At 37.2% G+C, this 23750-nt stretch overlaps 1 protein-coding gene across 1 annotated transcript in view; it reads left to right on the top strand.

The window, feature by feature from the left end:
• Window positions 1-1355: 1355 nt before the first annotated feature.
• arhgap44a (Rho GTPase activating protein 44a) overlaps window positions 1356-23750 on the top strand; it is a 155003-nt gene continuing 132608 nt past the window's right edge. Inside the window, 1 exon segment of the mRNA XM_056452821.1 lies at window positions 1356-1620. Coding sequence (XP_056308796.1) covers window positions 1568-1620 — 53 coding nt within the window. The 5' untranslated portion in view covers window positions 1356-1567.

A 23750-nucleotide genomic window follows, 5' to 3' on the forward strand; every position in this document is an offset into this window, starting at 1 on the left:
CACGTCCTGTCTTGTGGATATGATTATAGACATTACTATGGAGACATGTTAATACGCGGCTGTCAATCAATTCGGTGGGCAGGGAAACCACACTCCTACGTCAAGTTGGCCTCAAAATGGGAGGGATTTGGATCCTATTTTAAGTCAAGAAATTAAAAAAAAAATTAGACTTATTGGCTTTATATCACCCAACATGACTGTGGACACACTATATACACACAGTTCTGTCCAAACAGCTTACAACATATGATTTTCATCATAGGTGCCCTTTAATGCCAAACAAATCTAATTATAGCATCTTCACCACTCCATTAAACAATTCAGTTCTATTCAGCTTTATTTCTACAGCACTTTTAGAAACTTCTTTTTCTTCAAGAATGTAACTTCCTAAATTGTGTTTGAAAAAGTTTAGAATTAGTTGATTAGTGGATGCATGGATGGGTGGATTTTTTTTCAAATAAATAAAATCGATGGTATTAAAAGGTGCTAAATTATGAAAATCTCCAACTTGTCCAGAAAACAAGTTGAAAATAAAAAATAAAAAATAAAAATAAAAAAACAACACAACACAAAATACAGTATTTAAGGCTCTATAAGGCTTTATTTTTCACTAAACCCTATCATATCTTTAGAACAAATTAAACTGAAGGGATAGTTCACCCCAGAATATTTTTTGTCATTAAATACTCACCCTTCACTTGTCACAAACCTGTTTGATCTTATTTTTCATGTTGAACACAAAAGAAAATATTATGAAGAATGGTAGAAACCAATAACTCAAATGAAGTGAAATAGCACAATTCTTGGGTTTTGGGGGGACAACTTAATCATTTTAACTACAATCCACTTAAATTTGTTTAAAACAACAACAACTTTTGTGAAACTCAGCATTTTCAGTGTATGTTGGTGGTTATTGGTTTCCATCATCAACAACAACAACAACAAAGGAAACAAAGGTTTGGAACCACTTGATGGCAAGTGCATAGTGAGTAAAATCTGTATTTTTGAGTGAACTCACTTTAATGACATTATGTTATTGGCTTTGTTTGTGTCTAACGAATATTAGCTGCTATTTCCTAACATTATGGACGAATGCAGGCAGGTTTTATTTAAAAAGAAAATAAAATAAAAGAAAAAAGATATAGCATGAACAACACAACTGGTTTAATAGTATGGCTATTTGATTTTTGTGTAAACTGAGTGTGGTGCTCACAATGCACTGCAATGCAGATTAATGCATTTCAAGTAGACATTCTGTCCACAATTCTTACTGAAAGCAGTATAACAAGACTACACTACCCATGCTGCAACGCGCTCCCGTCGTTCCGCTGCTGTCACTTTGCCGATGCGAGAGAATCGCCCAGCAGCATCTCATTCGAGCGGCAGCGCAAAAAAATGCATTGAAATACGCATCTTAGGACATTTCCACCCTCTTTCGCTTTGCCATGAGGGCGTGTGACGGGAATAACGGGCATGTTCGCACCGGATTACGTCCCTTTCTTCTGAAAGAAATGCGGATTGTTTTGCGCTCGAGGTGTTAACGCAGAAACCAAAAAAATTGAGCAAAATGAAGAAGCAATTCAATCGGATGCGACAGCTCGCCAACCAGACTGTTGGCAGGTGAGCGCTATGATATTAAACATACGAGCATTTTGCAAAGTGACGAAGTTTGTTTATTATTTATTTACAGAAAAAGAAGGGGGAACAATCCCCTTCCAGTGCGCAAATATTTCCCCATTCAAACTTTCACTGTTTATCTTTTTTTTTTAATATATATGTAAATGCATGCAGATGTTGATTCATTACTTAAAGCGTCATCTTGATTGCGCAACGCATCTTAAAATAGCATTATGCATGATCACACCCGTGCAATATTAGCTATTATTATTATTATGAGAGGTTGTGCATATCTTGTGCGTAACGGGTTCACTGCAGAGGCAGATCCTCCAGCTAAATGCCTCTCGGAGGTTTCCCCATGGCACTGGCACTGTACGAGCCTCCGGGATGCATTTCCATCAAACGTTCTCATGTAAGCACTGCTGTATCAGCTGCCTTTGATTTGAATGGGAGGTGTGAGAATGACATGACTCCAGTGCCAGCTGATGCAGTGGATGGATGCGGATGAGGAGAAAAACGGAAAAGGCGCAATGTTTTCATCACACAGCGATCTCTGGAAAAAAAAGGGGGGAGTTGGCTGCAGTACATCAGCAATATCTGACAATGATGAAGAAGGTCATCATTGATTTAATAAGCACAGTTTCATGTGTATTATAATTATTTGGATAGCATAAAAACTTTTAGTGGCATCAATGTGCTTAGGTTGGATTGAAAGTGCAATGCTTAACCTCTTCTCACCTGAGGGATGCTTATCATGCGTAAGGCGTTGCGAAAGGCCAGTAGGTGCACGTTGCTACCAGACAGTTCCTTGATGAGAGATTATGCCTAGGTGTTGTGTGGGTCATCATTTAGAATGCATTCTCAGTGGGCGGTTTGTAGAGAAGCTCCTCTTTTTACTGCTTCCCATTGGCATCAGCAGCCTGGTGGAAAATGGCAAGCCTTGCTCCTCCAAGCCGGTTCCAGCTTTGCTCAGGGCATCAGATTTTGTGTGTGTGAGTGCATTTGTGCGTAAGCCCTGCATTAGTATTCCCTACCTTTCCTTGCTATGTCCAGGGAACTGTGGCAGCGGCCCACTGTGGCATTCTGTTTGTAGCTGTGCAGTAATGAGAAACAACATGTTTCCTAAACATCACAGTGTCCTGACTCATTAATAATATGTTAGTGGGTCTGGGAGGCCACGCTTGGACTGATGTTTGCTCGGGAAAATAGATTCGCCTGTCGCTGTCATGTGTACCATAGGGAGCAGAGGGTCATGTCTCCCAGTATCAGCACTGAGAGTGACACTGTTTGTGACCTTGACAGACTTGTGCAGCGTAATGCAGTGGAGGAGATGATCCGTTGCTCTGGTTACGTCACACACTTTACTGTATATATATTGAACATCTTCTTGCTTTCCTTTGTCGCTTTAAGTCAGCATGGAATATAAGTAAACTTCTTAAAGGAACACTTTAGGAAACAGGCTCATTTTATACCATTCATACCATTTTTAAATGCATTAATTCCAGCTGAATGGGAGCACTTTCAGCTTAGCTTAGCATAAATCATTGAATCGGATTAGACCATTAGCTTCTCACAAAAATGCAAAACATTGTTTTTTTTGTATTAAAAGCTTCTGGTTCTGCTTGTACTGTCGTTACGCCTGCTGCAACCATGGTACGGCAGCAAAGTTTGTTGATAATTAGGTCAGAATGAGAGTTTAGTTCCTATATTATCAATCTAGAAAATAGCAACTTTTCATTTTCTGCAGAGGAGTCAAGCTTTATATAGGAAAATTATTAAAATTCTTTTTAGAATTGTTTGAGCGAGATGCTAATGGTCTAATCCAACTCAATGATTTATGCTAAGCTAAGCTAAAATGCTCTAAAATTGTCTTGTGCTGCATTTCTGATTGAAATGACGTGATTATTTTATGTCTTCAAGCTCGATGAAGTTGAATCAGAACATAGAATTGTTATTTATTACAGTGTAAATTTACACTATAATAAAATGCATGTGTTCTGATTGCATACAAAACTTCCATCCATTTGGAATACATACTTTGAACATAATTTCACTAATACATTTGATGTGATTGATATTTGTTAGTTAAACATAAATGAAACAAAGCAGATGTATAGGGAGAGCAGGGACAAAAGTAACAAAGCGATTTTCTCAAAACCCTGACAACATTTGATTTCCAGGCTATAACAGCACATTCAGCATGCAACCCTTGATGGAGCTGACAGATATCACCTGATTTCAGGACCGTTCCATGAAACGGTTAACATGAAATTTCAGTTTTTAAGTCAAGTAATTTATTGCAGCGGTTCTTTTTTCTTATTACAAGTAGTGTTTCTCTTTTCATGCATCACTCAAATGATAATAATAATAATCATAAATATTCCAAATTGTAGTAAATGTTAACATATTGCATTGTTTGGTTGCTTTTGAAACTTTTGGTGGAACTGAAATTTTAAGTGAAGTTTCACAAACAAATTTCGAGAGGAGCACGTTACATGATTGATCGCAGCTGGTCTCTCATCCGTAATCATTAGTAAGCCAATCGGATGATTCCAAACTCACTATAAATTGTCCAACTAACATTACTCCCTCATCTTAATTTTTTGGAAAAATGCCCAAACACCTCAACCCTGCTCGGGCTCATGCAGGTGTCTGTGTCACCCTTTGCTCCCGCAGGAGCTCTCTTTATTTTTTCCTTTCCCAACCACTATATCCAGCAGCCGGATATAGCATTTCTAGCCTTTTGCGGAGTTTCTTCAAATACACGGTTGCTGTCCCGAGTCATTAAGCATTTTGGGGAGCTCTCGAGAACTTCCTGATCTCGTACCGCCTCATATGCTCATTGACCAGATGGGAGCCCTGAGCTCAATTATCTCCGAGCTCAGGGTTCTCTCCCTGGACAGCATGCCAAACCTTCTATTATTATCAAACAATATCTTAGTGTGAACTCTTGAAGTGAAGTTTCACAAACTATTTTCGAGAAGAGCATGTGATATGATTGATCGCAGCTGGTCTCTCATTCGTTATCAGTGGTAAGCCAATCGGATCATTGCAAACTCACTATAAATAGCTTGACTAACATTACTCCCTCATCTTCCTTTTTTGAAGAATCCCCCCATCCACCCCATCTCCTCCTTTCGTCCTTTACCAGGGGGAGCTCTCGAGAACTTCTTGATCTCGTACCCCCTCACATGCTCATTGACCAGGCGGGAACCCTGGGCTCAATTATCTCCGAGCTCAAGGCTCTCTCCTGGGACAACATGCCAAACCTGCTATTATTATCAAGCAATATCTAAGTGTGAACTCTTGAAATTAAATGCAGTAAAATGTTTTGTTTTGCAATAAATATAGCAAAATTTAGTAAATATAGTAAATTTAGCAAATATTGTTGTGTTACTTTTGACACTACTGACGGGTTTAAAAGTAACTACGTGCAATTTATGTTTAAAGTGAAATTATTTTGAAGTTGCTCTACATTTGTTCAAAATACCACCTGATATTGGTAGACTACACTTTTAAGTTAGTAACCAGAGCAAAAATATATTTATCAATAAAACCAATGTGTTTTAAAAACTTCATATTAACTCATCTATTTTGTGGAGTATGGAGCTGCATTGATTCTCCTAGCTGCTAGAAAAAAATGTAAAATAATGGCCGTTAAATTACAGACATTTACTGTAAAATAATAACTTTTAAATACAGAAATTTCCTGAAATTAAAATATTTGGTAAATTTCTGTAATTTACCTTTTGTTATTTTATGGTAAATGTCTGTAATTTACCTAGCTGCCAGAAAAAAAAACGTAAAATAACGGATTTTTTTTTACAGTGTGATTAAATCAGATATTATTTAGATTTAGATTGATTAAAAAAATCTGACAAGATAAATTTAAAAACTGACCAATAAAATCAAAAGGTTACAAACAGTTAATGACAAACTTGAATCATGATTCATGTTTTTAAATGAGTATTGCAGACGTCTTCAGCTTCAGTCCAATTGGGATCCACTAAGCATGAAATGCAACCGACCATTCCATAATCTGTGATATAACACAGCCCTAGTGTATATATATTTGTATTTATGTGTTTGACATTTGTCCAGATGAGTTTGTATAGCTGCGTCAGCCACCCTCCCTGCTGTTTTAATTCCTAAATCGCATTTCCCCTTTGCCCACTGTGATTGAAAATTAACTATGACCTTTCTGTATGCATATCTGTGTGTGTGTGTGTGTGCTTGTGTTGTAAGTGTAAATCTCAGGGGCCGGCGTTTGTGCTATTTCTCTGTGCTCTCATTGGGACTGTATTTATAGTGTTCTCATTCATGTTTTTGTGAGGGTTTTTTGGTGGGGTGTTTTCTCTCTGTCTCAGGAAGTATGGCGACCTCCCTCTTCCTTTGTTACAACTCGCAGCTTGTATTTTACCGGGAGCAGTACTGCACATCGTAGGAGCTTATGGAGTTGTGTGTGTTTTCCGCTGTCAGCAGAGAGGCTGGGAACAGTGTGTATGTTGATTAATGGCCCTGCGTTACAAATGGGGAGTGCCCACACGTTGCAGGGAAATCCTTCCGTACACATTCGTCTTGTGTTTTACCTTTAGAGAGAAATTACCAGTAGTGGTTTAACATCCGTTTATATGTATTAAATATAGTTTGTACTCTTAATTGTTAATTTGGGTGGGAATTTGGGTAATACTTAAAAGAAGGATGGTCTGCATGAAAACTGAAAATGTATATAAATCAAGAGTTCAGATTAGGGCTTAATGTTAGATTGGACATTGCAATAGTTGTAAGAGCAACAAATAATAACTTGACTTCATGTTGATCATTTGGGAAAGTGGCAGAAGATATATTTTTCCCATGAATCATCTGTTGAACTGCATCCCAATCATCACAAATACTGCTGAAGCTGTATTGGAACTGTATTACCCAAGATTCTCATAGAAATCAGTCAAGTTTGGTGAAGGAAAAAATTATGGTTTGGGGTTACATTCAGTATGAGGGTGTGCGAGAGATCTGCAGAGCATTAGCCTGAGCATTAGCTTGAGCCTGAGTCAACATTTGCCTGAGGTATCAAGACATTTGTGCTGCTCATTACATTATAAACCACAGGAGAGGGAAGATTCTTCAGCAGGATATAGGGCTCCTTCTTACACTTCAGCCTCCACATTCCTGTTCCTAAAAGCAAAGAAGGTCCAGGCGCTTCAGGATTGGCCAGCCCAGTCACCAGATATGAACATTATTGAGCATGTCTGGGGTTAGATGGAGGAGGTATTGAAGATGAATCCAAAGAATCTTGATGATCTTTGGGAGTCCTGCAAGAATGCTTTCTTTGCCATTCCAGATGACTTTATTAATAAGTTATTTAGGTCATTGCAGAGATGTATGGATGCAGTCGTTTAAGCTTATGGGAGTCATACACAATAATAATTATTTTTCCACTGCACCATGACTTTATATTCTATACTGTACAATATTTCTGTTAAGTGGCTAAAATTGACCATAGAGTGCATGAGTGTGTGTGAATGAGAGTGTATGGATGTTTCCCAGTAATGGGTTGCGGCTGGAAAGGCATCCACTGCGTAAAGCATCCACTGCGTAAAACATATGCTGGATAAGTCCGCGGTTCATTCCGCTGTGGCGACCACAGATTAATAAAGGGACGAAGCCGAAACAAAAATGAATGAGTGAAAGAACAGTTGTAAATTCACTGTTGTTCCTCCCTTACACCTTAACCCACCCCCTAAACCTACCCATACCACCAAACCTGTCCATAACCATACCTGTATCCCAACTCAAGAGCACCACAAATGCTGTCAAATACATTTTGAACACAGTAAGTACATTGTATTTGTTTTTTGATGCAAGTACATAGTAGTTCAGGACACTTAATATAAAGTAGGGACCAAATCATTTATTGTAAATTCGGAGGTGGTTGTTATACAGTAGGAATTCTCTTCTTTTTGGACTATAAGTCATTTTACAACTCCCTCATATTCAATTTTTTGAATCCATCCGTGGGTCTGGCGGCATCATATATGGCTTAGTTTAGCATAGATTAATCAATCGAATTAGACCATTAGCATCTAATTTAAAGATTTTGTCATTCAAAACAATACTCAAATGTTCATGCTACAAACTTGTTTCTATAGATACAATCAGCACCTTTACCTCTGGTCTTTTATCAGATTTTTTTAAAAGGGTGGTCCACAGTGTATTTTTATGGCTTGGTTGTGTTTATAAGATGCAAAGCAATGTGTGCTCATGCTTCAGTTGTAGAAAATACCATTATTTTTTACAGCTACTCAGTTAACATGAAAACAGCATATTTCCTAGTTCCTCTGAAAAGACACGCCCTCAAGAGGCTCTGATTGGTCTGCTAACATAATGGGCTGTGATTCCCGGATTGGCTCCACATCACTCCCCTACAAGCACATGCATTTCCTTCGCTGTGCAGGGTGTGTGCGTGAGGTGAATGGAGGTAACCGGAAGCCCCTGTGATCTCACTAGCCCGGATGTTGTTTTTTTTTTTGTAGTCCATAAATTTGTTTGCTGTAGGCTTTGCTAAGCTAACTCTGTAAAAGCCAAACTCTCCCTTTGCATTGAACTTTGAGCGTGTTACATTCAGAGATGTTGTTTATGTTCACACCGCTAAACTAAAGTTTAAAATATGATACCGTACACTCTCAGAAATAAAGGTACACAAGTTGTCATTGGGTGGTACCTTTTCAAAAGGGACACATTTGTACTTACAGGGTCCACAATGATACCTCAAAAGTATATATTAGTACCTAAAAAAATTTAAGAGGAGCAGTTTCGTACTTTTTAGGTACTAATATGTACCCTTGAGGTATTAATATAGACCTTTATGGTACAAATTTGTACCTTTTGAAAAGGTACCACCCCAGTGACAGCTTGCGTACCTTTATTTCTGAGAGTGTAGTGGACTAGAATTGGTCATGTTGTGATTCTCCTTGTAGGTTGATTGTTTTGGTTTGGGGCTTGTAACACTTCAACAAAGAAAATGTTTAAGGTAGGTGTGATTTTGCAATGTAAGATGTGATCCTAGGATTCTGGATTAATCTCCTGGATTAACATCTATGTTGATCCTAGAACATCATCCCTGTTTGAAAGTATAATCCATACCAAAAACCTAACCCTTACTACCCCAAATCAGAGGAGATTAATTATTGGATAATGATGATTTAGAAGCACATCTTCCTTACTGTAAGCATAAGCTTAACATAAACTGTAAACCAATTTCCTGATTGGAATGTTGTTCCAGGATCAACATAGATGTTAACCCAGGAACATGTCCTTCTTGGTGAAATCACACCAACCCTTAGAAGACAGCAGATAATGGAGGCAATAGACAAAAAGACAACAAAATAGAACCAAGAGCTCTAATAATCGTTGATTGTCTTTTTAATCGGTCTTTCGGTTGGGCATAGTAGTCAACATGAAGAGAATCAAAAATAATTGCCCTAAGACAAGAATGAGTGTTGTTCTATACTTTTAGGACATCGATGAAAGGTTTTAAACCACTTCAACGTTTTAAGTTTCGTATTAACTGAATTACAGCTACAGTCACCGGGCAGACAGAAGACCTGCCCATGACGCAAATCCGCGTCTGTTCTGAAGTAAATTTGTCACGCAAATGAAGCGGATTTTAACTACTATTAATATAGGGAATAGTGACAGAGGGTATATACAGTGACCATGGACACAGAACTAGCACTAGTTATACTTTGGTCATTTGTTGCTAAGATAAGCTAAGCTAAAAGTGCTCCTGCTAGACTCAGAGATTGGCTGAACGGAGACTGAAAAAAAAAAGAAAGCAAGAAAGAAAGAAAGAAAGGGAACAAGATTCCTTCTCTGTGCTTCCTTCCAGAGAGAGATATAAATAAATAAATTAACAAAAAGAGTAAAATAAGACAAGAAAGAAAGAAAGAAAGAAAGAAAGAAAGACACACAGATGGATTCACATAACATACATCCAGTCTGTGAAGATATGATACACTGTTTTATCAGGAAGTTGATTCACATTGGAGGATCCAACACATTCATAGAAATTCATAACTTATTGATTTAGTGGCTAATCCATATGAATTTGTACGATCTCATTCATACAGTTTTGTACAATTTGCTACGACTGAACTCATATGAGTTAGCCACTAAACTAACAAAATGTAAAATAGTTATGTTTCCTGGTTGGATCAGGCTGGAAGATCAGCACATGAGCGCGTAAAAGAGATGTGTACCTGCAAAAGACATTGTTCAGTCTGAAATGAGTGAGTGAGTGAGTGAGTGAGTGAATGAGTTGGGGTAGTGTGTGTGGGGATGTTTTCTGTCTAATGAATGAATGTAGCCTGGATACCCATTCATTTCCTATGGTGGTCACTTTTGACCGGGAACACTACAAGTGTAACAAGGTTGATTAAAACAGTCAAAATTCAATGAAAGAGATGATCATCACTTTTATATGTTCAAGTGCATAGTGTGGAGGATATCATAAGGCCTTGAGGCAATCAAATGTAAAACACAATATTTATGAGTGATTTAAGTTGTAAATCGGTCAGATTTGACCCGAACACGTCAGGAAGGTTAATGTTGTTTTTGTGTGCTTACACTGAATATGGTCACTGTGTAAATGTGCAGTATAGTTATGATCTTATTGCCACATTAGATCGTTATGATAACATAATATATGCCTTCAGTGATTTCCTGAGGATAAACACCAAAAAATAACACAACTGGAATAACTACAGCAGTCGTGATCATCGATCTCATATGAAGCAAGAGATCGCGATGACATATGATGATGTGTGCAGGTGCTGTAGTGCTGTCCCATTTCTTAGGGGTAAATTTTGAAGCCCTTCCCCTTCGCACTCGGTTTTAAGGGCCAAGGGGAAGGGTTAGGGGTACAAAAATAGAATTAGGATTGGGCCTAAAAGAGGTCTAAAACTTGTGCTAATACACATGTGGGGTCAGTGTGCGCCAGCCTGAGCACAGAAGCTAATTCTTTAGCCCCCTCTACAGTAGCTCTATCTTTAACCTAGCCTATATTTGATGTAAGTCACAGGGACAGTGTCTTTTTTCAGATATGAAGGCGTCTCTTCGTCTATGTATCTGCAGTGGCCTAGTTTTTAATTAAATGGGAAACGCTTCTATAAAGAGGTCCTCCTTCCTCCTCTTCTGTTCCTTAAGTCTCTGGGGCCGTGCAGGTGTGCAGTGTCAGCAGCGCAGAGACTCAGCTCATGCCACTAATACTGAAGTGTGTGTGTGCGTGTGTGTGTGTGTTCTCTGGTTAGGGCTCATCAGCTCCTGTGTTGGTTCAGATATTAGATTAATACTCCGATGTTAGATTTTTAAGTTCTATCTGTCCGTCCATCTATCTATCTATCTATCTATCTATCTATCTATCTATCTATCTGTCTATCTGTCTGTCTGTCTGTCTGTCTATCTGTCTATCTGTCTGTCTGTCTGCACACACCTAATCCCACCCCTAACCCTCACAGTGATGTCACTAGCTCCATTGAGTACATTGTGTCTGACATTGCACTTACGAGACTTGCAGTTTCAGCTTTCATAATCAAGGCTACATCCAGGCAATATTGACAGAAACAGTTCTTTACACTGTTTTTCTTTCAAAATATGAAAATCGAATGACCTCAAACTTTTGAATGGTACTGTAACAAAAATGGTTTAAGAAGAATTACTAATTACAACTATTAATGTTGTTATGTCCAGTGTTGGGGGTAACGCTTTACAAGTAACTTGAGATATGTAATAATATTTGAGTTACTTTTTTTGGTTAATTTGCTTTTGAAAGGTAAACTGCTAAATTAAAATTGAGATGAGAGAATGCATTCATTATTTCCAGTGGTGTTAAGTAACTAATTACAAATACTCAAATTAATGTAATTGAGTAGTTTTTCTGAGAAATTGTAATTTACTAAGTAGTTTTATAAATGTGTACTTTTACTTACCCTTGAGTACATTTTTAGTGCAGTATTGGTACTTTTACTCCACTACTTTCCTTCAGCCTGCAGTCACTACTATATTTTTTCTTGTCTATGGGCATTAGAAAAATCAGTCCTTTGATTCCTGTCCAATCAGATCGTACATAGAAGGTAAATTTCATCATAATGAACTACCTCAAAACATGTGCGATTTATAATTGCAGAAAACTGTTTGGAAGCAAAAGTGTCCAAGATGTCCAAAATCTTTACACGCATTGACCCAGAGAATGTTTACATGCGTGTCACTGATGAGAAGATGACAGATGTTTACTGTATGATGACCAAAATGGCCTTAAACATCAACATGACGTCAGATAGACGTTGTATCCCAATGTCATGGGGACGTTGCATTTTGTTTGGAAATGAAAATCGGGTTGACATCAGAACCCAACATCAGTGTTTAACGTCCAGCCTAAAATCAACCACATATCAATGTCTAATGATGTTACAGCTTGACGTTGTGTGGATGTCACCACTATGACGTCTATCAGACGTTGCATTCTGGTTATCATACCTGATGAATAAATGTCAGTATTTGACGTCAATATGATGTTGGTTTAAGATGTTGGCTCAATGTTAGAATTTGGTTACTTACAAACACAACCTAAAATCAACCAAATATCAACATCATTTGTTCATCATTATTCAACATCATGTTATTATTGAACATCAAAATAACATTGTCCTTAGACACTGGCTAGGCTTGAATTTTGGTCACCTAACGTCACAACCTAAATCTAACCTAATATTAACATCTTATGATGTTGTGTGCCTGCTGGGCAATAACTAAATGCACTACAGAATGTTATGTTTACACACATTCACAAATTACATGTAAATGCATCAACTTTTTACAGATTAATACTCACAACTCACTACTCTCGAGTACTTTTGAAAGGTATTTTTACTCATACTTTGAGTAATATTTACAACAGATACTTTTACTCTACTTGCACTACATTTTTAGGCAAGTAATGGTAGATTTTTCAGTACTCTTTCCACCACTGATTATTTTGAACACATGGAAGAAAAGGAATTGTACTTGAAAATGGTTTGTACTTCACTAATTAGACAAAAAGTACAAAAGCAGCAAACACTTTGCTTCAAACCGTCATTACTCAGTATATATGCCATGTATAGCTCTGGGCTCAGGAAGTTTTCAGAAGATAACATTTATCCTACATTATTATTATTCAATCTGTTTTTTAAAGATAAATAAGGCATTTATACAGGTTATACAGTGTGCTGTTCATTGCAGAGCTCCTCTATTAAAACAAAAAAAAAGAAAAAAAAAAAAAACCTTGCAAGTTCTGAAAGAGATCAAGCCTCAGCCAGGTCAGAAAAAGTAACGCAAAAGTAACATAACACATTACTTACCATAAAAAATAACTAAGTAACGCAACTAGTTACTTTTTTAGGAGATTAACTCAATATTGTAATGTATTACTTTCAAAAGTAACTAACCAACACCAGTTATATTAATCATAATGTTATAAAAACTAGATACTGTATATAAAATCTTTTTTAAAAAGCAACAAAAGAAGAAGGATGGAAAAACTTAATTGTCAGCAGTTTTCTAAATTTTAAAGTTCCAAATGTTCCATCTATATGGTAATATCTCCAGCTCTGAAAATCAGAAAAAAAAATTATATTATTTATCCGAATTCAGCCCTCCTTTTACAAAGGCCAGAACATCCTATTCAAGACATCCTAACAAAACCTTCATCTCCATGAATATCTTTACATCTTCCTGAATGCTGCTGCTCATTAGCTTTCCAAAGAAGACCTTCTGGATAAGTCCTGTGATGACACCAAGACACCTTTTTTGTTCAAGTGTGATAGATAAAAACACATCACGATTCTTTTCTCGAATTCCGGAACATTCTGGAACAGAAGATATTATAGCTGAGACCTCTAGTGTGAGATCCCTGTATCCACCAGCAGACTCTCTCCACTTTATGCCTTTCTCGTTCCTCCCCCTCTTTATTCCCTGCTCTTGTTCCAGAGCCCAGACCTTTTGAAATAATTCTCGTTGCTCTGCAGTAATAGATGTCTGTAGAGCAATTAAGGGGCAGGCGGCCCCTCTCTAATGCACGGTCCAATTACCCCGACGAATCTACTGTTTGCAATGGACAGTTCTCTTTTGCACTCATTGTCTATGGCAATCTGTCTCGGCCCTCCGCCTGGCTCAGAAAGCACACACTCTCAAGCCGGAATACATTACCGCTGAATTGGCACACGGGCTCCTCGTGACGTCCCTCTGACCACAAGCAAGCATTTGCAGTCTCAAATCGAACTAAGGTTTCTGAGTTGTTTGCTGGGGTGGGTTTGTTTGTAGGGATGTGCAAGATAATCAAAGCTCTGTCAAAATGCCTCCCATGTTAATGATATCCTTTAAAGACCCATGAAATAAATTTAGGAGGGGGGGGGGGGGGTGTTAATATCAGTATATTTAGGATATCTGTAAGCTACTGTACTCCAAAACAGTGAGAAAATTCACATTTAGAATTAATAAACTTAATATAAACATCAAAACCCTGCAGTTTGTCACGTGTGCCTAAATGGATCCATTTTATTGATGTCACCTCATACTCCAATTGATCATTAAATCTTCTGACCAATCAAACCCCCATCTCCCATTGTCTTCAAGATGCTTTTCATTTACTATTTTCATTTAATTTAATGCACTTGAGCTAAACCACTCTCACTGGCAGAGCTGTGAGAACAGCCATATCACCCTGCAGCCCAAGACCAGTGGCTCACTAAAACTGAGCAGAGCTGAGCCTGATCAGTACCTGGATGGGTGACCACATGGGAAAACTGGGTTGCTATCGGACGAGGTGTTAGTGAGGCCAGCTGGGGGCGATCAACCTGTGGTCTACTTGAGTCCGAATGCCCCAGTATAGTTAAGGGGACACTATACTCTCAGTGAGCGTCATCTTTCAGATAAGACTTTAAACCGAGGTCCTGACACTCTGTGGACATAAAAAAAAAATCCCATGGCACTTTTCGTAAAGAGTACGGGTGTAACCCTGGTGTCCTGGCCAAATTCCCTCCATAAGCCCTTACTCATAATGGCTGTAATTGACCAAATTGACTGTGGTTAACGTCCAGCCTAAAATCAACCACATATCAGTGTCTAATGATGTTACAGCTTGACGTTGTGTGGATGTCACCACTATGACGTCTATCAGACGCTGTATTCTGGTTGTCATACCTGATGAATAAATGTCAGTATATGACGTCAATATGATGTTGGTTTAAGATGTTGGCTCAATGTTGGATTTTGGTCACTTACCAACACAACCTAAAATCAACCAAATATCAACATCATTTGATGTTATTATTGAACATCAAAATAACGTTGTCCTTAGACACTGGCTAGGCTTGAATTTTGGTCACGACGCCACAACCTAAATCTAACGTAATATTAACATCTTATGATGTTGTGTGCCTGGTGATTTGTGGTGAGTGCACTGGTGCTGTTGTCCTGTGGCTGCTGTCACGTCATCCAAGTGGATGCTGCAGACCCCCCACCCCCCCCCCCTCTATGACTGTAAAGCACTTTGGGTATATGGCCATACATAATAAATGTGCTATACAAATACACACATAACATTACATTACGCCAACAAAAGTGACTTTACCGAACATCACCTGACATCAATATCCAAATTAACTTGTTAGTAGGTATATCCTTGGAGTACTTGAATGCAAAGCTTCCGACGCATTACATAATGATCATGTGCTCAGTTAGTTAAACAAATTTGGCCACAGAAACATTAGCACTATAAGAGCAATGTGAATGCATTTTCAACTATCTCTGTAAATTGTAGAAAATTATCAAGCTCAAAAGATATTAGACCCATTTGATACCTGTATTTATTTTTGCATCATCTTTTTGTAATCAGAATATTGAAAACACACCATATGTTATGAAGGTGGTGATGTAAGTAGATTGATCAGTGTGGGTTAATATACTAGCAGAGCATATTATTATATAGAGCTTTGAATATACTGTAAGCGGAAAATGATTTTGTGCTTGTAATCCAGCAAAAAGAGAATTGCAGGCATGATGTTATAAAAGTGTACATAGCTTAGCATATTTTGAGGTCAAGCCTATTCAAAGGCTATATGTTCAAGCTGGAAAAAAAAAACTCTGAGAGTTGACTAAATATCCAGAGTCAGTGAAGGATCAAGTGGACTGGCCAAATTTCTAATGGTGACAGCCAGGAAAAAACTGATCTAAGCTAGTTAGTAGATTTCTGTCTTGTTTGAATTAAAATTGGTTCATTTTAGTCATAGTTTTTTGTAATAATAAATATGTTTTATATTATTAGTTCTGCTAATAGATCATGTTGGGTTCCAATGGGAAAATAATCTGCCGACTGCTGTTGACCATTACATTCACATTTAGTCATTAGCAAATGCTTATTATATTTTGATGTTGATAGTGTAGGGGTAATAACTCAAAAGCATACTGAGTATGAAACTGAAAACTTTTAAAGCATCGTAATTGATAAGAGAGCTTTGGGGGCCAAACTTTATAAATCAGGTAACAAAATGCATGTTTTTGAAAACTGTACTGCCACTATTTATGGGTAATCTACAAAAATTTGGTACAAAAACTGGGAATGTTGAAAAATGGGGCAGGTACATCATGTGTCCAGTGTATAGCTCTATGCACATACAATGAATTCACTACAACTCAAAAACATTTTGACAATATATATATATATATATATATATATATATATATATATATATATATATATATATATATATATATATATATATATATATATCTTTTTGATTTTTTTGACATGTAACATTGAACTGAGAATTTGTTTAAATTGTATGTTCAAATAAAGTGCTTAACCTTATTTAAAAATCACAAAGGAAAACCTTCCATTTCCCCTTTTCAGTTTCAACCAATTATGTAGATAGTAAACCTCAGCAATGGGTGACATGGTGGCTCAGTGGTTAGCACTGTCACATTATTGGAAGAAGTTCACTGTTTGAGCCCCAGCTCAGTTGGCTTTTCTGTGTGGAGTTTGCCTGTTCTCCTCATGTTCATGTGGGTTTCCCTCACAGTCCAAAGACATGCGCTGTAGGTGAATTGAATAAACTAAATTGGCCGCAGTGAATGTGAGAGTGTATGGATGTTTCCCAGTTCTGGGTTGCTGCTGGAAGGGCATCTGCTGTGTAAACATATGCTGGAAAAGTTGGCGGTTAATTCCGCTGTGGTGATCCTTGAGGAATAAAGGGACTAAGCCGAAGCCTACGTAGCAAAATATCTCTGGCCCATACAACCAGCTTTTGCTTGACCCTCATGCCGCAGTGAATAACGGTACATGACTTGACCAAGTCTGGCTTCTAGACAAGGGCCAAACATGGACCATATCTGGGCCAAGTCAAGTTAATAACCCATAACTGAGACTTAACTGGGCCATATATGGTGATGTGTTACGTCTGCAATGAAATTGATAAACCCATGAATCATTGTGCTTTAAGCATACTATGTGTGTACTTTTTCTCAAAGCGACCTGATCTGTAGACATTGTTTTCTTTTATTTGAAAATAATAAAAATGTATTTTAAATGTGGGTCAAGATAGGCCAAACTTATAAGGCCCACAAATCAATTATTAACATTTGGGCCAAATAATGCATTTGACACCTGGTCCAAGTATTGTGTGCCACCTTAAAGACGGTGCCAACTCTGCCAAACCAGGGCTATGTTTGGCCCACATGCTGTATGCCAGTGCCGGATGAATACCTACTGTGCCAGATTTATGCCAAATCTGTGCCAGAATTCTTTGCTACCTGGGAGGATAATGAATGAATTAATAAATGTCAGCACATCTTTACAATTGAACGGTTTTAGAGTATTCATTTATTCTCTTTACGTTATGCGTTACTGATGCAAAAAGCCAAGCATTACCTAGAGTTATCACCACTGTGGAAAATGAAACCGTGATAATGCTGACTGGCCCAAATCCAAAGAGAACATAAAGCTTAAGCAAAGACAACCATTCGGCTCGATTGTGGAAGACTGGCTTAACTCTCTCATCTTAATTTAGAGGGAACAGTTGGGTCGGGAAGAAAACTGTTCTAACTGGACAGCAGGTAAAGAAAGAGTGTATAAATAGTGGGAGCTTTCAGGTGCAGAATAAAGCCCAGGTCTGGGTCCAAATGGGGCACATTCTGGGTCTGGACCCAGATTGCGGTCTGCCTATTAGTAACCTGTGGTCTATGGGGATGCATGAATGCTTGGGAACCAAAACAACAATGGTGGACAACGGAACTGTATGCACACAAATGTGTAGTGTTTCTTTTCAAGGTGAAATGCTTTTTGTGGATCCACCTGAATAGGGATCAATCTTCCCAGCAGGCACAGAATGTCAAACATGATGTCAGATTTATGTTGTACCCCAACGTTGTGGGGATATTGCATTTTGTTTGGAAATGAAAATCAGGTTGACATCAGAATCCAAATCCAGGACGATGATAATGTCCAATTTCCATCCTAAAATCAACCAAATATCAATGTCTAATGATGTTACAGCTTTATGTTGTGTGGACATTATGACATCTATCATAATAAGCTGGATTTTGGTTGCCATACCTGATGAATAAATGTCAGTATTTTACATCAATGTGATGTTTGTTTAAGATGTTGGCTCAATGTTGGATTTTTGTCAATTTCCAAAATAGCCTAAAATCAACCAAATATCAACATCATTTGACATCGTTATTGGACATCAAAATAACGTTGTCCTTAGATGCTGACTAGACATTGAATCCTGACGTCACAACCTAAATCTAACCTTATATTAACATCACTGACGTTGTGTGTCTGCTGGGTTAATCTCTCCATTCTCCCACTTTTTGGCCCTATTATACATTAAAAAGGGTCATATTTTGGTTTTGGGGTTCTGATATGCATGCAAGGTCAAAAAACACTTTCATTGTCTTATAATATGCATTAATTTTTACCTAATTATCCCAGCGACTCCCATATGATTCGTTCAGTGATTCATTTGTTCCCAAATCCCTCCTTAGCGCGATGCTAATCTGTGCTGATTGGACCGATGACCCCATCTGTTGTGATTGGTTGACAGCGTTCAGCGCAAGACAGAAAGAAATGCCCACCACGGCTTATCAACAATATTGAAGTAGTGCAGAGTGTATGTGTGAGCATACATGCCAACACTCCCGTTTTTCCCGGGAGTCTCCTGTATTTCAGACCCATCTCTCACATGTCAGACCCATCTCCCGCCACCCTCTTTTGGAAAATAACTGTGCATATATACAGTTGAAGTCAGAATTATTAGCTCTCCTGAATTATTAGCGACCCTCCCCTCCAATTTCTGTTTAATGCAAATATTCATTTTCAACCCATTTTTAACATAACAGATTTAATAACTCATTTCTAATAACTGATTTCTTTTATCTTTGCTATGATGTAAAGTACATTATATTTTACTACTGTAGATATTTTACAAGATACAAGTATTCAGCTTAAAGTGACATTCAAAGACTTAATTAGGGTAATTAGGCAAGTCATTGTATAACAGTAGCTTCTTCTGCAGACAATAAAAATATAAATATTGCTTAAAGTATATATTGCTTTAAAAAAAAAAAAAAAATATATATATATATATATATATATATATATATATATATATATATATCGGGTTATATATATATATATCGGGTTATATATATAAAATTTACAGGAGGGTGAATAATTTTAAATATATCAACTATATATCAAATATATCAACTGATAATCATTTTGAATAATCGTGATCACAATTTTGACCAAAATAATCGTGATTATGATTTTTCCCATAATCGAGCAGCCCATACATTACATTGAGTATTAATCCACACAGCAGCAAAAGCTGAACTATTTTGAAACTTGACTGCCACACATGTGTAGGAACAGTTGACGGTGGCCATAGCAATGACAAATCGGCAGTAAATCGCAAGCTCACAAATTTAAATCCGTAAACAAAGCGGCACACGTCATGTTTTCAACGTGGCTTTAGACGCGATATGAGAATATGAGTTAACCAGATACACTACAAGCGGTTACAAGTAACAAAACACAATTAAATACAGAATTTGCAAGCTAGAGAAAACAAGGAGGCAGCCATTTTAATCGCACTTACGTACACTTACAAAGATGAAGGAAGAAATTGATCCTTGAACTGTGTACTGTAAAGTTACTGTCGAGCACTGACAAAGTCCCACACATCAATAGTCTTTTCTGATCCTTCCTTTAACAAATGACCAATGAATCCCCCGTTGTAAATGTGTAGATTGCTGAAGCACTCTAAAAATGAAACTGAAAAATGACAGGAACACAGCACAAGGCTGGGGGCTATAATGCGGAGGTATTTTTACGAAAATTAACCTCAACCACTGACTCTTCACAGTTTAATTTTTGGGTAGAGAAAATAACACTAACTTTCCCCTCACACTTCCAATAATATCCAGCTGAGCACAGCATCTTCGCGACATGATTCAACCGGCATCTGCTACAGTGTTCTCCTTCTTTGCTACAGTGTTTGTGGGGGGTTAAATTTTCCCGGGTTTGCGCAACAATTGGTCGGGGCATATGTTTCATATCCACGTCACGCCGGCACTGCTAAAGACTCGTTATCAAGACGATTCATTTGAAGCACAATGAGTCGACTCATTTGTAGATGAATCAATAGTTTTAAACACTGCACACTTTCAGATTTAAGCCTTAGCTGGATATTTCACTTCACTTAGAGCTGTGTTCGCACTACATGGAAGGTCATTTTCAAAAACACATAATAGGGGCTCTTTAAATGTTATATTGGGCTTTAGATACTTTAGCAACATATACCTAGTGAATAAATGATTGTTTTTTGAAATTGGCAGCTACAACAAAACATCCAATTTGATCTGGACACCTGGGTTGCCAGATTATAATGGATCAAGTGTAAACAGTAGAGTATGCTTTTAACAACAACAAGGTCATGGTTTTGATTTCCATACAATACACACTGTAAACTGATTGCTGAAAGTAAAATTGCTTTAATCCAAAGTCCCTTTGAGTGTGTGTTATTTTGTGTGAATGCAGTGCCTCATCAGTCAGAGATAACACTTGTCATGGTTTCATGGCTGAGAATCAACTTTATACATCAATTCTGAGAACGTGATTCATTGTTTCTAGCAAAGATGAGCTGCAGAAATGAGATCACTCACTTCTTGAGACCGAGCAGGAGTTTTCTCGGGAGTTTTCATGTGATTTGATGTTTGGTTTGGTTGAATCATGTCATTACTGCTCAAGACTCAGCAGGACTTTCCATGCCTGCATTAAGCAGCGCTCGTTATTACACTGACTCATCCATTTCTCGTTCGGAGCACTCACCAGGCACACGATGTTGATAACTGTTAAATTGACTGCCACCTTTAAGGCTGGGTGCACACATATTTTTTATTAAACCTAATATAATTTTGAAAATGATAGACACCACAAACTCGAGTACAAAACGATCCTACACTGTAAAAAATATCCGTACATTAGCAGTTTTCCATATTTTGTGTGATGTTTTTATTTTTCCATGTTTATTTATACTTTTGAATTGCATCATGCAGGGTTCATGCACATTTTTTCTACTAAAATTCTATGACTTTTTCAAGACTTCAGTACATTTCTCTACAAATGTGTGATAAATAATAAGAAAAACAACGCACGTTCAAATTTATTATACACTATCACAAAACATGCAGCAATCTATTTAGTTTACATTTATTTTTAGACAGTATTAATGTTTTTTTTTAATTTAGACTAATGTGAGAGTAAGAGTAAGTAGGAGGTAAAGACAACTAACATATATTTAAGTATACAGACATTGTGTTAAATAATTTCCATGACTTTTCCACAACTTTGTGGGTTTCCAAAGCTTTTGCAAACCTGGAAATTGCCATGTCAAAATTTCATGACTTTCCAGGTTTTCTATGACCGTATGAACTCTAATTATGGGACCTTGATCTTTCTCCCAACAACTTTTAACCTCGAAAAGTCAGAAAAAGTGACTTTTATAAGCAATTTTAATAGTTTAAAGTGATATGTTTTCTGGTTCGATGTTGTATATTTCAATACAAAAACCTTGTATTAAACTACCAGTAGATTTTCCATTATTTTACAGACTAATTTCACTATAAATTATTCCTTATACATTACTTTAGTTCAAACTACTATAATGTCAATTAAACTAACTTCAAGAGCTCACACTTAGCTGATGATTTATTATAAAGCTTGTTTGGCATGCTGTCCTGGGAGAGAGCCCTGAGCTCATAAGATTCTCGAGCCCGGGGCTCCCTCCTGTTTGCAAGGCAAGAGGGGAGTTTGAGCTTAGGTAGAGCTCCCCTGCTGTAGTAGTTAATGAATAGATAGTGATTGCTCTTAAGAGTTAACTACTTACTAGGTGCATGACTATGGTGTCAATTTGGATTAGTCAATTAACTTTAAGTTTTATGTCTTTGGATGGTGGGAGGAAACCGGGGAACCTGGGGGAAACCCAAGTGATCACGTGGAGAACGTGTAAACTCCGCACAGAAATGTTGGCTGGCTTGGTAAGGACTAGAACCAGTGACGTTCTTGCTGTGAGGCAACAGTGCTAACCACTGACATTCAAATTTAAATTAGAAAATTCAAATTAAGAAATTCAAATTCAAAAAATTCAGAAATTCAAGTTCAAAACAATTTGTTACGGCATATAAAAATTCAGATTTATTAAATTACTATTGTCAGTTATTCAAATGAACACAATTCAAATTCAGATTGTGTTGGCATATTATTAGCTCCATAGTTGTCTGCTTTTTAAGTAAAGTTAGTTGGATCATTTTAATTACCCGCACTCGCCTCATAAAACATAAAACATGCAAAGGAAATATTTTCAGATTTTGCTGCATCATGTAATGGTATTGCAGAGATATAAGCAAAACCTTGGCAGAAGTGACCATGGTTTTTAAAAATGCCTTTTTAAATTATTCACATTCTTATATGCATAAAACATGGCCCTGGTTCTCAATAAGCAGTTATAGAGGCAATGGAAGAGCCAATGAAAGAGCCAAAAAAAGAAACTTCACATACTGCAGAGTCGAGGTATTACCTGCTCACAGATGTAAAGATGTAAAGGCTTTATAAAAGTGTTCTTTCTGCTGGTCTGTGCAGGAGTTTCTAATAAAACATAGATTGCTGAGTGGCAGAAAGTTACAGCTGCCTTCAGCGTGGCTGCTTCAAAACATTATACAGTTACTGAAAGGGGAAAAGAGTTCAGTCGTACAGCTGAGGACTGATCTGTGCTGGCTATACAGAAAGATTTTACCATCGTACAATCGCAAAGCAGCTGAAAATAAATCACAATGCTGCAGGAATTCAAATTAAGATATAAAAATAGTATATCTTAAGGCTTGTTCAGATCAAGGAGAATGAATACAATCAAAATAATAATAATAAATAAATGCAACACTTTCGTTTTTGTTCCCATAGAGAGAGTTCATAATTCTGCATCTGTCAATATTTGATTGATGGCTGGTATATGTTTGAATTTTGATATAGATTATTATAAATCATAAGTATTTTATAATTTTATGATATGCTGCAATTAGATTTTTGATCAATGAAATTAAATTCGCTATAATAATTAAATTACAAGGGTGGCGCAGTAAGCAGTGCTGTCGTCTTACAGCAAGAAGGTCGCTGGTTCGAGCCCTGGCTGGGTCAGTTGGCGTTTCTGTTTGGAGTTTGCATGTTCTCTCCGTGTTCACGTGTGTTTCCTCCAGGTGCTCCGGTTTCATTCATCTGATTACAGTCTAATTCATACCAGAATTGTTATATAATTCTATATAATTTAATTTAATTGCTAAGAATCTAATTATCAAAATTATATATATATATATTTAAAAGGGGCATATTAAAAAATTATGTATGAAAAAAAAATTCTGTTTAATGGAGAGAAGATTTTTTCAACATATTTTAAACATAATAGTTTTAATAACTCATCTCTAATAACTGATTTATTTTATCTTTGCCATGATGACAGTAAATAACATTTGACTAGATATTTTTC

Source organism: Danio aesculapii, chromosome 3, assembly GCF_903798145.1.
Source record: "Danio aesculapii chromosome 3, fDanAes4.1, whole genome shotgun sequence".
NCBI classification, from domain to species: domain Eukaryota; kingdom Metazoa; phylum Chordata; class Actinopteri; order Cypriniformes; family Danionidae; genus Danio; species Danio aesculapii.